This window comes from Stegastes partitus, unplaced genomic scaffold (genome assembly GCF_000690725.1).
Source record: "Stegastes partitus isolate 25-593 unplaced genomic scaffold, Stegastes_partitus-1.0.2 Scaffold2222, whole genome shotgun sequence".
Classification (NCBI taxonomy): domain Eukaryota; kingdom Metazoa; phylum Chordata; class Actinopteri; family Pomacentridae; genus Stegastes; species Stegastes partitus.
The window spans coordinates 54,940-72,115 of NW_007579953.1; the positions used below are offsets into that span (position 1 = coordinate 54,940).

The 17,176-nt window shown below is 39.9% G+C and overlaps 1 protein-coding gene across 1 annotated transcript in view; it reads right to left on the reverse strand.

Annotated features, from left to right (window-relative positions):
- The window catches only part of LOC103374365 (A-kinase anchor protein 13), a 31,022-nt gene extending 14,551 nt beyond the window's left edge, over positions 1-16,471 (reverse strand). The window contains exons 1-14 of the mRNA XM_008304443.1: positions 16,388-16,471; positions 15,532-15,591; positions 15,151-15,331; positions 13,382-13,490; positions 12,043-12,085; positions 11,609-11,714; positions 7,765-7,927; positions 5,703-5,770; positions 4,309-4,366; positions 3,219-3,393; positions 2,038-2,144; positions 1,733-1,879; positions 1,524-1,633; positions 1,273-1,416 (exon numbers count right to left, since the gene is read on the reverse strand). Of these exons, the coding sequence (XP_008302665.1) occupies positions 1,273-1,416; positions 1,524-1,633; positions 1,733-1,879; positions 2,038-2,144; positions 3,219-3,393; positions 4,309-4,366; positions 5,703-5,770; positions 7,765-7,927; positions 11,609-11,714; positions 12,043-12,085; positions 13,382-13,490; positions 15,151-15,331; positions 15,532-15,590 (1,470 nt within the window). The 5' untranslated portion in view covers position 15,591; positions 16,388-16,471. The remainder of the gene's footprint in view (positions 1-1,272; positions 1,417-1,523; positions 1,634-1,732; positions 1,880-2,037; positions 2,145-3,218; positions 3,394-4,308; positions 4,367-5,702; positions 5,771-7,764; positions 7,928-11,608; positions 11,715-12,042; positions 12,086-13,381; positions 13,491-15,150; positions 15,332-15,531; positions 15,592-16,387) is intronic.
- Between the last annotated feature and the right edge of the window lie 705 nt (positions 16,472-17,176).

Genomic DNA, 17,176 nt, shown 5'->3' on the forward strand with positions numbered 1-17,176 from the left:
AATTGAAACAGTAGCTGCAGGACTCGTGCATGTCTGTGAAGATTCTCAGTCATCCAGGTCATGCTTATTCTCGTAGATTACAACTGGACTTGCTTGAGTTCCTTGAAGACGTTTCACCTCTCATCCAAGAGGCTTCCCCACTGTGGCAGGGGGAGCACTAACGACCCACATAACGAAGGGGAGGAGCAACAAATCCCCAACTGAAACTGAACTCAGGTGTTAATGGCTCCTTAAGGATATAAGTATCTGGAACTCCCAACTAGTCAGTCAGAACTGATGAAGCCTCTTGGATGAGAGGTGGAACGTCTTCAAGGAACTCAAGCACGTCCAGTTGCTACAATTAATCTACAAGAAAGACTTGTACATGTTTTCCATTGACGAAGCCTAAGTAAAGTGAACTGTCTAAATTCTTTTTTTGTATGTGCTCTGCCCTCTAATGGGCTTCGTTTTTTGTTAACTTATTGAGGTTCCGCCTCGACACCCTATTTATGAGTACATGCGGAGCGCCCTCTTGGCACCCTGGCCAATCAGGGGGTAGCAACCACGCACCGCGGTCCAATATGTAAGCCCCTGCACCTGTTGCTCATCTCCCTTTTTTGCTGAGCCACTATGAGGACGGATTTGTACGAGACAAGTCACGCACCAGCTTACTGGACAAAATGACCCATCAGCACATCAAACTGCTTTCCGGAAAGGTGACTGAGGTCCAGACTATGATGGCAGTTATTCTCTATATGGCGCAGGCATAGGTAGTCAATGGCAGTTGTTCCATATGCACTGCTTAACTCTGTCAGTGTTATCTCCGGCTGTCTCCGCCAGATCTTTTTTTTAAAAATACTGTGTTGTAATTCTGTTGTGTTGATGTCTTTCAGAGAAGAACAATGACGATAAAGTTTGTTGTGTCTTAGGTAGAGATCAATAGACTTTAGGTCAGATACCGAGCTTTCTGCTGTTTTTTCACTTGTCTGCAGCTGTCTGCCACCATCAGCTCCCATACTCGGGACGTCTGTAGAACTTTCACAGTCATTACTATGAAAAGTCACGTGAATAATACCATGTATTGTACTGACTGATTATTAACCTATTCAGTAATTTTCAAAGAAAACACTTTCTTGTAAACTGATGGAAGGACAATTCACAGCAGAGTACACAACAGGTGCTTTAAAACCCTAATAACTCTCTGGGTAAATTCTTCACCATAGTCTACCTATCAAACATCTTCACCACTAGATCCGGTGCTGTTTTTCTTCTCTTGTTGTTGGTGTTGCTCACCTGGTTGAGCAGGATGTCCCCAACAGCGTAGATGAGGAAGTTGTTACCGTTTTGTGCTTCGGCTGATGTGGCTCGTTTCCTCTCCAGAAGCAGTGTGAGGAAATGTGTGTGCATTTCCACCAGCTCATCCAAAACAGGGAAAATCTAAGGAATATGATCCAAAGACTGGCCGTTAAAAGATGTATTTTCATCATCATTTGTCTAATTAGAGTTGCTTATTTGTCCACAGGAGAAACCACTTGTCAGCCTACCTTGTCCAGAGTTTGAGTATCAAGTTGCACCTCCTTCTGAAGGCCTTTATAATACACTTCTGACATGATCTTCAGTGTCCTCACGTGGTGAACCTCTGTCTGGTACAACTCTGCACAGAGATAATACTCTTATCTGCATGTATGGACACTACAGGAGACTGTACATCTGAAGTTTCTTCTCCGCCCAATAGAGTTACAACATGTCTTACCATAAATTATATCTTGTCTCTTGATTTCATCTTTCTTCAGTGTTTTTAGGAACTTCTTATCCACCTTGCCGCTCCAAGAATCAGCCTCCAGATCTTTAATGTCATACTCAAACTCGCCCATTAGCTGACTGTCAATCACCTCGGTACCTTCACACATGAAGACAAAAAAATAGAATAACACACCAAGAAATTTGGTTCAAAATCCAAATTTATCAGCTTTGTAAGTACATTTTCCCCAGTTTTTCTACTTATTTTCATTGTGTGTGTGTGTGTGTGTGTGTGTGTGTGCACTTGTGTGAGTGTACCTTCATCTGTTAGTGACTCAGTTGAGGCGTTGACTTTGCTCCCCTGATGGAGAGAGTCGGTAGACTGGGACAGAAACTTAAGGCCTTTTAGCGGAACGTCATCTAACCTATGAAGAACAAAACCAAAAAAGGTCATTGAGAATTTAGTGGCTTTGCCTTTTACAAATAATAATAAATATAACAAGGTTAACAACATTTATTTGTAGCATATTTGTTGAGGCTGCTTCACAATAACACACAACATACACTATGACAACATAATAAGAGTAACAATGAAAAAAAAAAGAGTTTGGATTCATGTAGATGAAGGAAATGAATTCAAAATGGATAAAACATCCCACTAACTGCAGAAATGTAAGAAAATGAATTTGGGAATAAGACAGTGTTCCTAAGAGATGACAACTATTTTTTTAGCATACCTGTGCTGTCATTTCTGACACTTCAGCTGATATCATGATATCAAATTACAGTATCAGCCTGGGGTGATATATAAAATTAGGGTGTGCATGCAAACTGTGACGCCCAACAGAACACTTTGGATTTATTTAGTTTTCATGTGACTTCAGGTATTCACTGTATGTATCAAATGGGCATAAACACCAATCACAATTAAGGATAACATTATTTTGAGAAGGACACAAAGTAAACAATTGCCTAAATAGACTGATGTTTGCCATCATGTCCAGCATTTTTTTTTTTTTAATGACCCTTTTTGGGCGCTGCACAGTGTCACGGTGGTTAACACCGTCGCCTCACAAAGAAGTCCCGTTTAGGAGGCCTGGGATCTTTCTGTGTGGAGTTTGCATGTTCTCCCCGTGCAGCGTGGGTTCTCTCCGGGTTCTCCGGCTTCCTCCCACAAGGTCCAAAACATATTGAGGTTAATTGGTGATTCTAAATTGTCCGTAGGTGTGAATGTGAGTGTGCTTGGTTGTCTCTGAGTGTAGCCCTGTGATAGACTGGTGACCTGTCCCGGGTGTCCCCTGCCTTCGCTCTAAGTCGGCTGGGATAGACTCCAGCCCCTCTGCGACCCTAGTGAAGATTTGTTGGTGTATAGATAATGGATGGACCCCTAGTGGCTGAAGCAATATGTTGCTTTAACATAGCATTTAATGTAGTAGAGCGCACGTTAGCAGAAAGCATTTGCATAAACATATTGATGCCAAGCCAGTGAGGTTTCTCACCCTGCTATGTTGCTAGTGGAGGTGCTCTTGGACAAGTTGCTGTGTGCGTTGAAAATGCTGGGGTGTCTCCGTGGAAACATCGCAGGAAGCTGGTCATCAGGGGTGGTTGTGGTAGACCAACGCTCCCGTGAGGATGAAGAAGATGTTGATGACAGAGATGATGCTGAAGACGTAGCTAAATAGAAACATTAAATCAAGAAATATAGATTCATAATGGAATATTCTCACTGAGAATGACTCGTCTTCATCAGTAGACTACTGACAAGGTCAAACTCATACGGTGGCCTATTCTTCACTCGTACATCCTACCTTCTAAATACTCCCTGAGTGTAATGTTGAAAATGTACATGTATAACGTATGAATAACTACAGTGTGTCATGTTAATTACTGTCTGTGTGAACACAACGCATAGTGGGGTAAATTACACGACACACTGAGGACCTTTTAAATCTTGCTAGTATTGTATTTCACCGTCAGCTACTAACAATTAACCAACTAAGATTTGCCATAAAGCAACGTAAGCATTTTCAATCATATACTTGACAAAAATGTCAATAGATGTGATATTAATCCATTAAAAAAAGTGAGCACACCTTCAGAAGCTAGTATTGTCCCCTTAGCAGATGCAACTTTGTTAGGTTTTCTCTCTTCTTTGGTCTGTGCCAAACACGTCTACTGCTACTGTGGCTGAGCAACTCTATCTTTGTTTCATCCACACAGAGCAAATTATTCAAAAAGTTCTTGGCAAACTAAAGGTTTGCTCTTATGTTTTTTTTGGACAGCAAAGGCTTTTTCTTGGCACAATCCCATGCAGGTCAAATTTGGTTTTGCATGCGGTGGTCTGCTTTAGGGGCTGGATTTGCTGCTGCAAGCAGTCCTGGAAAAACTGGTAGCTTTTCTCCTGGAAAATTTCTAATGGAATGATTTATATCTAAATATTTTCACCTTCTTAGGTCTCTTGCCAGTCTCATAGACATCTGTAACCTTCTATTCTCAAAGCCTTACAGAGCTCTTTAGATCCAAACATGATGACACCATACTCTTTAATAACAGCAGACCCTCAATGTCAGAGGTTTAAATAAGACTTACATTTACTCCTCATGTTAACAGCTGACCCAGGAACAGCTGCTGGTACCAGCGATTGCTGCTGAAGACAAACACAGGACATAATTAGGTGAAAAGTAAAACACTCGATATATTAATAATAATTTTTGGTCTTTACAGCATACACTATCTTACTGTGAGGTTTGAGGGCTCCTGTTGATCAGCAGTAAAAAATGTGTACTTCTCTGATACCGTTCAGTGTTTGAATAATACCTACCAACTTATTTATGTGGCTATGTACTGTGTTGTATATAAATAGCACGTTGCTTTGACTTTTTATTAACTAGACTGGAAAGACTGTATTTCAAGCATCTGTAACTGAGTCAGAAAGAACATTTCTGACATCCACAACATCATTTTTCCAGAACAATCAATGCCACATTTACCATTCATTTGTTTCTATAATTCAGCTGCAGGTATCTGGTATACATTGTCCTTTAGAGATTATTAAATCAAGTTTGAACTACAGTCAGAATTACATTATGGATTTCTTAAACTGGAAATATGACTAGTCAGGTGTCGATCTTGGGACCCCTCTTGTTCAATCTCTACATGCTTCCATTAAGTCAGCTGACAAGCAGCAATAATGTGTCCTACAACAATAATGAAGATGACACTCAGATCTATGTGTCACTGACAGCAGGTGAACATGGGCCTGCAGATCCACTCTGTCGCTGCACTGAACGGATCAGTGTGTGGATGCAAAACAACTTTCTCCAGCTAAACTCAGACAAAACTAAAATCACTGTCTTTGGCCCACAGAAACAAAGAGAAAGTGTTATCAGTCAGCTTGAGACTCTCGCTCTAAAACCTAAAAGTCAGGTTAGATATCTAGGGGGTAATAATGAACTCAGACCTGAACTTTAACAGCCACATGAAGTCAAAAACATCAGTGTCTAAGCCAGACTTAGAGAGACTAATCAATGTCTCCAGCAGGTTAGACTACTGTAACGGCCTGCTCACTGACCTCTCTAAACGAGCTGTAAGACGGCTACAGCATATCCAGAACGCTGCTGCTCGAGTCCTGACTAGAACCAGGAAGTACGACCATATTAGTCCACTGCTCAAGTCTCTGCACTGGCTTCCTGTCGTTCAGAGAATTGACTCTAAAACAGCTTTGCTTGTGTATAAGTCTCTTCATGGTCCAGCACCAAAGTACATCTCTGACATGTTAGTGCCATATGAACCATCTCAGGCTCTGAGAACCTCAGGGAGTGGTCTCCTGCTGGTGAGGCTGCGTTCTAGTTTTATGCAACTAAAATCTGGAGCTGTCTTTCAGAAGATGTGAGACATGCCTCAACTCTGACAAAGTTCAAATCAAAGATGTTTTACAGATATGGAAGTGGAAACAATGATCCCAAGAGGTGCATTAGACCTACCTTTGTTTTGCTCTTTGCACAGACAGAAAGGCTCTCTGTACAGCTTTTATGGACATGGACTCCACAGTCTGCAAACAACACATGATGACCATTAGAAACAAGCATTTTTGTGTGTTCATCTCAGGAGTGAACTGCAGTCTGTTAAAACAGTACAAACTCCAACAGCACTCAGATTTTATAGTCTGTGAGGATAAACTGATCCTACCATCGCTCTATGTTTCTCTCTCTGCCTCTCTCTCTCTCTCTGCCTCTCTCTCTCTCTCTCTCTCTCTCTCTCTGAGTGAATGCTGGGAGTGACAGGGCGAGTGCTTCGGAGAGCGTTTGTTGGAAGTTTGTGTGTATTTTCAAGCCTTTTTGGTTTTTCTCTGTTACTGGCTGTTGGTTCATGTGTTTGTGCTTAACTTCTCTGTCATCAAATCTTTTCTTGGCATCTTTTTGAGGAGCTTTTTCCTTGTTTGTGTGGCGGCGGCTACCGCCGCCGCAGCCACACGGTTGAACATGGCGAATAGCTTGGAGACGCTGACTCGCCGACACGCCGTGAAACTCTCTCCGGCTGTGGGTGTTTCAGTTGAGGAGTGTGGTTTGGCTGTAGGTGAGGTGGTGGGATATGATAGTGTGAAGTCTGCCTCACGGATGAACAGTGCGGTTGTTATTTTTCTTGATGACGTTGACAAAGTGAATCAGGTGCTTGAGAGTGGAGTTGTGATCCAAGGAACACTGACTCCGGTGTTTTCTCTTGTCAGCCCCGCTAAGAAGGTGATCATNACACACACACACACACACACACACACACACACACACACACACACACACACTCACTGATGCAACAGGCTGTAAGACTAATGGAGAAGTCAGCAGAGGGGCTCCTCCTCTCATGCTACCACTTATGGAACGAATACACCCACCCACGCATGTCAGCGCTTCCTGCTATAGTGACTGTACTTAAATAAACAGTCTGAGTCGAGGGATACAATGCAAGTTAGTTATCTACATCACTGATCCAACATCAATGTTCTGTTCTGCCCTTTAACTTGAACAAGAAAACTCAACTAGCTCCAGTCTGAAACTCTCCAAATGTGCCGATGTCAATCAGAACAGAACTGAGTGCACCTCAAAACAAAAATGTTAAATGAGTCATCATTTTATTAACTGCATCACTTTGAAATTTAACAGTGGGCCATTTTCTCTTATGTAAAAATGAAAACTCATAGTTAAAATTTACTATATGAAGTGGTTCTTTGTGTGTCCCATTGAATATTTGTTTCCTGTTAAATTGACCAAAATTGAAACAAAACCCTTAATCCTATTGTTCAATATACCCAATTTAGTTTCAGCCTGAATACACAGTTTGCAAAAGTTAATTTTGGTTTAATTTTTACAGTCATATTTATTGCATGCATATTGTAATATCAATAAAGTTTTGAGAAGATACTTTATCAAGAATAAATTGCATTTCATTTCATTAAAAGAGGATATATATATATATGTACATCTATGTATACACAGGCATTTGTGTGTACATATATATACATATTTATATGTGTGACGATCCCAGGACCCGGCCGGGACACAAACCAGGGATCTTCTAGCTGTGAGGTGACGTGGTGCTAACAACCGAGCCACCATGCAACCCTGTGCAGAGAGTCCTCTTTTGTAAATTATTAATAACAATTTGCATTTTCCCACAACTACAGCAAAATCCAGATTTACCAAAGATTTACTATGCTACTAGCGTCTACTTGTTTTGTACAGGTTTGAAAATAAAAGTGCTTTCCTGCTAAATCTGCAAACCTTTAACTGCAATATTCAGCTTGCTGATGAAATTGAATGTTGATACGAACATAACGATTTGTACATATACATCACAAAAGTGAAAGAAAAAAACAACAAGGAAGAAGTACAGAAGATGAGGAAGAATAAAAAGAGGATGAGGGCAGAAGGGGGAAGAAATGAAAAAGAAGAAGGGAGAAAAGTGTTATGGTGAGCCAAGACCGGTAACCAGCGAACTTAGCTGTCATGTATCGGAGAAAGGAGGGACATAAGAAAGAGGTGTAAGTCTCACTGTTGCACAGGGAAGTTTCCTTATTGTGCAGAAGTTTGGTGCAGTGCTGACAGGCTGTGGAGGCAGGAAGACTGATGGGAATGAAGAGATGACCACTTGCACTCTTCTTTTCTCTCTCTTTGCTCTCTCGTTTAGTCTCTCCTCTCCTCTCCTTCTCTTTCTCCTGAAAGCAATAAAAGAAATACAACAATAATAAAGTGGAAGAATATTATGGCTACAATATATATTTTTGTCTCATCAAATGATTTAAATACCTGTTACTTACAGTATACAACTGAAGTGAGTACATCTCTGTGCAAAATTACTTAAATGTCAAATGATTAAAAATCATATCACCTCTCAGTAACTACATTATTTCTAAGCTGAAGATAAGATATGCCTTTATTTATCTCACAGTGGAGAAATTCACGTTGTTGGTAGCAGCATTAAACAGAGATACACATATACGAGAGAAAAAAAATAAAAAATGTACATATAAATATAAGAAATAGTGAACAGTACAGTGGTTCCTCTTATGATCAAAATCTAATACTGTAGAAAGACTGTATTGAAAATCATGGCCTCAAAGTAGAAATTCATTGCAACAAAAGTGAATACACCTGTGATCACTGACACAGTGAAAGTGAATAACTGAAACAAAATGAAGGACATGCGTGGTTTTCCTTTAGCCAATTAGCATTAGCATGTTTATAATATGAGCTGAGTACTTTGTCAGGTTTGGACCCATTAGTTGTATCTAGCTGCATGTCTGCATCATGGTTCCACATGAAAAAAAAATTGCCAAGGAAACTGAAAAATCTGACTGCGAGACTTTACAAAAACAGAAAAAGGACACAGGAAGATCCCTGACCAACTAACAATCAGTGAATCACAGTTGCATCAGTAAATAGAGGCTATACAACGAGCCATAGTACCACCAATCAGAGCTACAGTGGTCATGTTCCTAAAATAAAACTACAGAGGGCGCTACTTGCAGAAAAATGTTCCAACCCCTTCAGCAAAGACCAGCTGAAAAAATAGTATCCAGAGAATGACAGAACACCTCTGCAGATATTTGAGTAACACTGGTGTCCTCCATGTTGGGGATGATTGAGTCTGTCATCAAAGTATAGATGGAAACACAAAGTATTGAAAAAATAACAGATCTCAGTAAAATAGTATTTTTGTTTCAAGGAGTTCCTATGTGGGGCCTGTATTTTTATATAAACTGTAAAAGTCATGCAATAACTGTGGGATGATACAATTTTGAATTAATGAACATTTAAGCAGTATTGTACAGTGGTGTGCTGTATACTGTGTTGCAGCTCAACACCAGCATCAACAGATAAAGAGAACAAACCTAACCACCATCATCACATGCACAAACACACACACAGTCGAGTCTTGAGCAATCCGGAGAACGAACCATGACAACTACTTAATTTACCAAAACCTTAACTTAAATTGAACTTATTGTCATCTTTACCCAAATCGTCTGTGCAAAATCCAAGGATTTATGATATAGGGACAAGCCACCACAATGTGAATAAAAACAACACACGTCACAATCTTCCTACCTCATCTGCTCTGCTATCCGGTTTCTCCTCTCTACAGTGCAGAGCAATTAAACCTCTTACTCAGCATGACTGAAATTGTCTTCTTGTCTCCTTCTCTCTGCTCCTAAATCTGACTGCCTGGGTTCACCTGTCATTGTCCGTGTGAATCCATGCCTTTCTCTGCCAGAGCATTCTGTTGTTGTCACTTTGATTCAGTCATTGTGCACAAACTGCTGCTACTCAGCTGTCTGCTGTCAAATCAGGAAATGAGCTTGCAACCATCTGTACATGCATACACAAGCCCCCCCCCCAAACACACACACACACACACACACGCACACACACACATGCAGAGTTCCTCTTTCATAGACTGCTGCAGTATTTTGCAGAACTCCTGTTGTCATGACAAAGCCACCGCATATGACAATTAATTGGTTTGCAGAATTACTCTTTTATTGGGGGGCAGTATTTTGATCATTATATATTTAATCAACCTTTTCATTCTTTTTTCAGATGGCTTTGGATTCTATAGTTTAGTAAATATTTTCACCTTATCAGTTCTATTCTAATATTGTTATTCATGCATTTGAATGTTTGCTTTCACTTCACTTTTCATTTAGTTTCAGATCTAATTTTGGTTTGCTGGGTAAAGGTTTGCTGTGTTTGAGACGTGCAAGTGAAATGCACAAGCTCACATTAAACTAGCTTGAAATTCGACTGATAAACTCTAAATAATCTCAAATGGTCCATTCATTCCTAATGATGCATTATTACATGTACTTCACATGCAAACTGGTTGCAGCCTTACTGACGGTGTCACAGTGCCTCCCAGTGGCATTCAAGTCGACAAACGTCAATAAAGTTCTGAAGAAAATGATTCACTGTCATATATAAAGTGCCAGAAAATAATGACAAATTATGGTGTTGAAGTTTATGTAATATTAATGTTTGACTTTACACTATGTGCAAGACAAAAATGCTAATCAAAAAATGGCAGCAGGCAAGTGGGCCAGACTGGGGTGGTGGTAGCTTTCCTGCTATCTGCTTTCACATTAGCATTAGTTGATGAAAGCCTGCAGAATGCAAAGACACATTGTTTTAATCTTTCAGCATGGACAACATACATCCCTCTTGAAAAAATACAAGTGAGAGCAAATGTTTTAGATACGGGAAAAGCACTAAATGTCAGTGCCTTAAGCCTAATAATCCTAATTTTTCAGTGGAATAGATGTCATCAGTGTGTTTGAAGTGTATCAGCTGACATGTGCAACAGACTATAGCGCGTGGCAGGACAACATAAGTATAGAGTTTGCAGAAGAGCAGTGGCAGGAACAGGTCTTGGGACAGATTTATAACTTTTAAATGTGTTTAAAATGTGGCCTCCTACAAATTAAGATAATACATTGCTTACATTGGTCTAAATAAAAACGCAATAAAATGTTTATTAAAATAAGCCCATTTATGTGAACACTGTGGGGCTGCACCAGCATCATTAGCTCATATGTCTTGGAGTTGGTTGAGGCTATCATATTATTGAGCCACATTTTACAGACAATATCAATCATTTTGCATAGCCCTACTGATTTAGATGCTTTGGTAACAGTTCAAGGAATTATAGATCGAGTAATAAACAACATGGATTATGATCTGTTAGTGATTTGAAGAATGAGCTTAATGAACTTGAAACAGGAAACTGCAAAGACATATCCAAATATAATGAAGGACGTAATAAAATAAGGACATGTGCTTCTTTTTAAGCTATTTTTCTGGCCTTTATTAGATAGAACAGTCGAGAGAGAGACAGGAAAGTGGGGAGGCCGCTGCATCGGGGACTATAGCCCCTGTACGTGGGACGCCAGCACAACCAGGTGAGCAATAGCGGTAGCCCGAAACGCGCTTCTTTCGACTGATTTGTTTTACTTTGCTCTCCTTGTGAAGCACTTTGGATTTTAAAAAGTAAATAATAATTATGACTTTGATTCACTGCGATCACAATTTGTCAAAGCCGCTCAGATCCTCACAATGCCCATTTTTCCTGCCTACAACACATCAACTCCAAGAACTGAGTGTCCTAGTATATCCCACCCACTGACAGGCAATACTATAATGAGATAATCAATGTTATTCATGCATTTGTTAGTGGTTTCAATCTTGTGGCATATTGGTGTATATTTGACACTCAAACCTCGCAAAATGTGACCACATAACATCTTATGAAGGCCAAGTTGTGTTATTGATTTTGCAGATTGGTTTTAGTGAGGTGGTCCTCTCACAGAGCAGTGTGAAGTCTGTGAAACCCGTTTTCTCACCTTGCCTTTCTTGCTCATCTTGCTGCGAAGGTAGCTGAATGTTCGACTGATTTTCGGTCCTCTTTCCTCAATGTCACTCCGAAGAGGGCCTGGCTCTTCTGAAATACTGACAAACACACAGAGCAATGATGCAGCCATTCTGCACATTTAGATTTTTTTTAGAATTTAATACTCTTGCCAGTGGATAATATCAATCCCAATGTTTTTCTAAGTGATTTAAAGTGGATACATCAATACTACAGTTGGTGGCCTGATGGAAATAGTATAACTGCATTATTACTAAATAGTTGCCGCATAAGAGCAGGGTACAGACTTTGTTAATATCTTCTGTGGAGAGGTATTGTCTTTTTTGATTGCTCCTTTAGGTCTTCAGAGTTTGGTTTAAAAGTGAATAGTAGTAAAATAACATTAGTTTTATCAGTGTCTCTTCCTACCTGTATCCCAGTGACTCAGAGTTGCCGGACAGTGAGCTCACCCCTACAGGAAGCACACAGGACAAACATCACTTGATCAGTCCAACACAGCTGCCACACTATGCAGTCACACCACATGTTTCTGTGATACCTGCAACAAAGTCTTCAAAGCCAAATTCATAAACTGAAATCTGGTCAATAAAATACAGTATTGGCATCACAGAGACAAGGCTCATGTATGAACTGCCACATCACAGCAGTGAGGGTGGAAAAAGCTGTTTTAGTGCCATTATTAAAGAGGTGAACAAACAAAGAGGAGAGGATGTGGGCTCCACACGATTGTCAGTTGCCAAAGAAATACAGGAGATAAGTTGTACAAGATCGCAACACTTTCAGCATAGCCATGTTGAGAGACTCACTGGATAGATTTCGGTAGTTCAAGGATGACAATGACCAACTTGACTCTTGTCATATGAGTTTCGGAGGCTGTCTGGTTGGTGTATTTTTATGTCTTGAAGTCTATGTGCTATGCTACAGTTAGCTTTACGTGTCTGTCTATGAAACACACTAATTAATCTTTTCTTCCAACTAAAAGTAACCCTTGGTTTGACAGCAAACGTGCCCATTTTCTTTATCTGTTTAAAAAAACATCCTTTGAAATTAAGGTATCCAATGGTTAAGGTTTGGTTAATATAATAAAAATGGTTTAATTTTAGTAGAAAAACCACATTAAGGCAGTGTTTTTATTCTGCTTATCAGTATTACGCTTTAAAGATCAGTAAGTGTTCATGAGATTAATACAGAGACAAAACACCCCTGTACATTTTCATAATCCTCACTACTCCTCATATCCAAATAAACAGATTCTTTTAGTTTAGACTTTCACAGACAAATACAGCAGGGAATGTCTTTTTGATCCATCTGAGTCTGCAGTTCCAGACGCATGGGAATGTATTCTGGTGAACACTTGTTTTGGTGAGTAGTATTACAGGATACCATGCTGACAGAATAGACACAGGACTACAGTTACGTCATCATACTTACTCCCTCCCTCCTCCTCATCATCATCACTGGAGGAGGAGCCAATAGAAAAGTGGCGTCTACTTTTGGGGAGGAGCGAGGAGATACCAAGAGAGAAGCTGATTCGTCGCTTTGATCGAGGAAATCCATGCACTAAAAAGCATCAATGGGTGTGCCAGGATGAAAAGATGAACGAGTAAAATCTTCATCTTACTAAGGAAGTTTAAGAGTCTCTACATTTAACTAAAACCACAGGAGGGAAAGTGGATGAAATGGTGAAAGGAAATAAAAAGATCAAGAGCCATAATTAAAAAAAGAGGTTCGTTAAGCAGAAGCTTACCATCTATGTCCCGGTGGCTGATGGTGAGCGTGGAGAAGGATTTGGTGACAGTTTGATGATGAATTATGGCAGGACAGCTGGTTGTCGCTGACAGTACCTGATGCAATGTCTTTCAACACAAAAGGGAAAATTAACAAGTCCATTCAGACAAAAAACGTAACAGAAATTAAGCCTGAAGACCAATAGTCCAGTGAGAAAAAGCTGAAATAATGTACAGTATAAAATATTAGTGATTACACTCCTGTGCAATGTCACCTAAACGTTGAATGATTCAAAACTGTATCACCTTACAGCAGCTGTATTACTACCAAATAAGACCATAGAGTATTTGCTCTTGTGTGAAATTAAGAACAGTTTAGATTTCCTACATTACGAACACGGGCCCCATAGTCGGAACAAAATCCAACAAAAGCAATTACATCTTTCATTCCTGAGAATCACATCTTTTATTTTGTTCAGTCCTTTACATGTTGGCCTTCTTTTTAGATGACAGTCTCAATCCTCCTCTGCATGGAGAACATCAGTGTTGCACAAACTTCTGGAGAGATGTTCTGCTATTGTTTAGAGACTATTTTTTTTCAGCTGCTCTTTGTTGGAAGGGTTTTGTTACTCGATTTTTCTCTTTAAAATACCGCAGCTTTGTTTTGCTAGATTCAAGTCAGATGACGTACTTGGACAGGTCACAGTTTTCACTTTTTCCTTCTTTAGAAAACCTTTTTGGTAGTGTCCTTTGGATCTTACTGGAATATTCCTTCCTGCCAAGTTTCCACAGACTGGTAGTTACCTTGTCAGCCAGTATTTTGGTAGATCCACAGACATTTAGGGTGCCATCTGTAAATGTCATTGCCCAAACACCTTTTGTACCCATGCAGCATCCCGCTACCAACTTTGTGCATCACTGTCAGGACTATGAATTTACTATTGTAGTCCTGAACACACTCATGTCAAACGTGCTGGACTTCATCTGAGCTGCACAAATGTGTCTTTCTCTGATCTGGCAAGTTATGTGCTCCCAAAATTAAGCAGGCTTGCTTTCATGTTCTTTGTCAAAGTTACTGTACATCTTACAGTTTTAAACCAAACAGTAAGCAAGCATTTTTTTTTCTCATTGCTGTCCATACAAGGGGAAATTATGCAACATCCTTCATACTGTCAGAGCTGTTACAGAAACCCCGTTAGCTAGACTGTGAAAGTAGCACACTGTCCATGGCGTCATTTTAGGAGGATAACCATTATAACTGATTCATGCTAATTGTTTTCAATCTGTATCTTCTGATTACTGCTGTACTGTGTTTCCACATAACTTCTGTTTCTTTCTGGATCCTTTTCCACCATTGTGAAGTCTCATAATCACATTTTTCAGTTTCTTTGGTAATTTTTTTCAGTGTGGAGCAATGACTTAGATGTCCAGATAGATACAGCCCATGGATCTAAAACTGTGAAAGATCTGGTGTTCGCAGCTCCTTTTATTACCATCTTCATGCAAGTAGGCTCATCAGAAATTATATATGTACTCAATTTTATGTCAGCGATCACACGTGTATTTACATTTGTTGAGTAGGTTAGGGCTCGTACTTTCAAAACAATCTTTCTATAGCATTTGTTATTGCTTGTAAGAGGAAATATTCCACTATTCAACTTCAAAATAATGCAGTTATTTAGAGCTGATACAACTGTAAATCAATTGACATTTAGGTGATATTGCACAAGAGTGTACTCACCTGTGTTGTGTAATATACACACATAAGAAGGCATGCAGGGGTGCATACCTGGCTATCAATGCTACTGCCATCTCCTTCCTGCTCTTCCTCGGTGAGAGAGACCAGAGAGCCTCTGTCCTGGTTATCAAAGTGTAAACTTGTGCCTGCAGCCCTTTCCTCTGGATCACTGAAGCTGGGACATTGAGTTTGAACCGCTGTCCTCCCCACCTCCAGACCTTCCAGACTGGAGCTGAATGAAAAGAGACAGCATTAACTTATAGATGACTTGATTTCATAATGCTCCTCTGCATAGCGTTGTGCTGTTTTACTTTACTGAATGTGTGTATTTTACATTATAGTTAGAGATGATGTTTGAAGACACTACCCTGATGGAGACTGAAATGCTGCTAGAAAATGAACTGTGTACTGCTGTTGACCTTTACTATTTACCTTCGGTTGTCTATTTGCTCCTGATTAGGACAACGTAGGTTGGATGGACACCAGCTCATACTGGAGAAATAGAAAGATGAAGAATAAATGATCATAAAAATGTGAAAAAAGGAAAGGGAGAAGAGATGAATAAAAAAGTGATGATTAGACGTTTGGTCAAAGGGATGCTTTAAGAATGAGGTGGAACAATGATGATGGTCTTATGATAAAAGATATATGTCTGAACTATTCATTTCTTGGACTGTCTTGGTGTCAGAGAAGAAGGTTGGCTGCCCTGCTTCACCCCTTCAATCCTCACGGCAGTAATGTAAAGACTAATAAGTAAGAGGAGACTGAGTTACAGAGAGGCAAAAAGAAAAAAAGTGCTGTGAAACAAACAGATGTTTGTCTCCAGCTGCTGAGGTTTTGATAAGCTGAACCTGAAAAACATCACTGCACCACATTAGACTGAATTAAAGGAGATTTTTCCCTATCCACCTCAGACTGTTCAGGACTGCTGCTTTCATTTCATTCATGAATCTTTCCCCTGGATCCCCTGGCATGGGCCAGTGAGTGTGTATGTGTGAGTATGACACAGTCACTGCACTCTTGTAATAAAAGACAAGAAAGCAAACCACACCCAAACACTTGATTCTGACTGCAAAGAAGGAAAACAATGATATCACAACATTTATATATTTTTTCTTTCAGACAGGTTTTTGAAAGACATGAGGGAATAAAGAGCTGAATTACCGGCTGTCTCATGTGGACATCTCATTTGGCTAAAAAATATATGATGTGGCAGTAAATAAAGAAGAATGTGATCATTTCAACAGACAGACAGGGAGGTGAAGCTAAAGCAGAATGAAAAATGTACCTTCTCCTGTGGAGGGGGGGCTTGGCTTTCTTCACCTCCTCTGACAGGCTCTTCAATGAGCTGAGAGAGGGGACAGATGGACAGTTAGTGGAAACAAAAGGGAGGGATACACTGTTAAGCAAAAGAGCTTTTTACATCTTCAGTGCTGAACTGAATAAATAATGCTGGTGTGATGTTGTTGCTGCTCTCATTGTTTACCTCCAATACGTTCAAGTTAAAACATTTCCTCCATTGTCCTATCACATCTGTACATCACTGGGTGTAAATGAATCAACAGTAATATTGGAATGCAGTTGAACCTAGTTTGGTAATTAACACACACTGAAGGAACCCAGTGCATTATGCTCCTGAGTGTTTAATGGAGAAGATAACCTTGATATAGCGCAGAAAGAAAACCAATAGCTTTCCTCTTCATAATATGCATTGGTGTCAAACTTGATGTGTCTTTGCCTTGACATGCAACTACAGCAATACAAACATCCTGAGTGGCTATTCCTGCCACAGTTTAAGTTAGATCAAGCATCAAATAAGAACATTTTGAGTGATGATGATTGTGGAGTTTAAACTGCAGTGATACAGTGTGCTTAAACATCTACAGCAGGCTGAGAGATAAGGAGTGTGAGGTGAAAACAACGATAGAGATGTGAGATAAACAAAGAGAGATGCTGTCAGAACACCAACAACTATTCACAAAACTGTTTCAGAAGTCATGACAGCATGTCCCCACTATATTAAAGCTGTGGATTTGGGGCACTTTGTGGTCCTGTTATTCTCACACTCTCTGGGGCA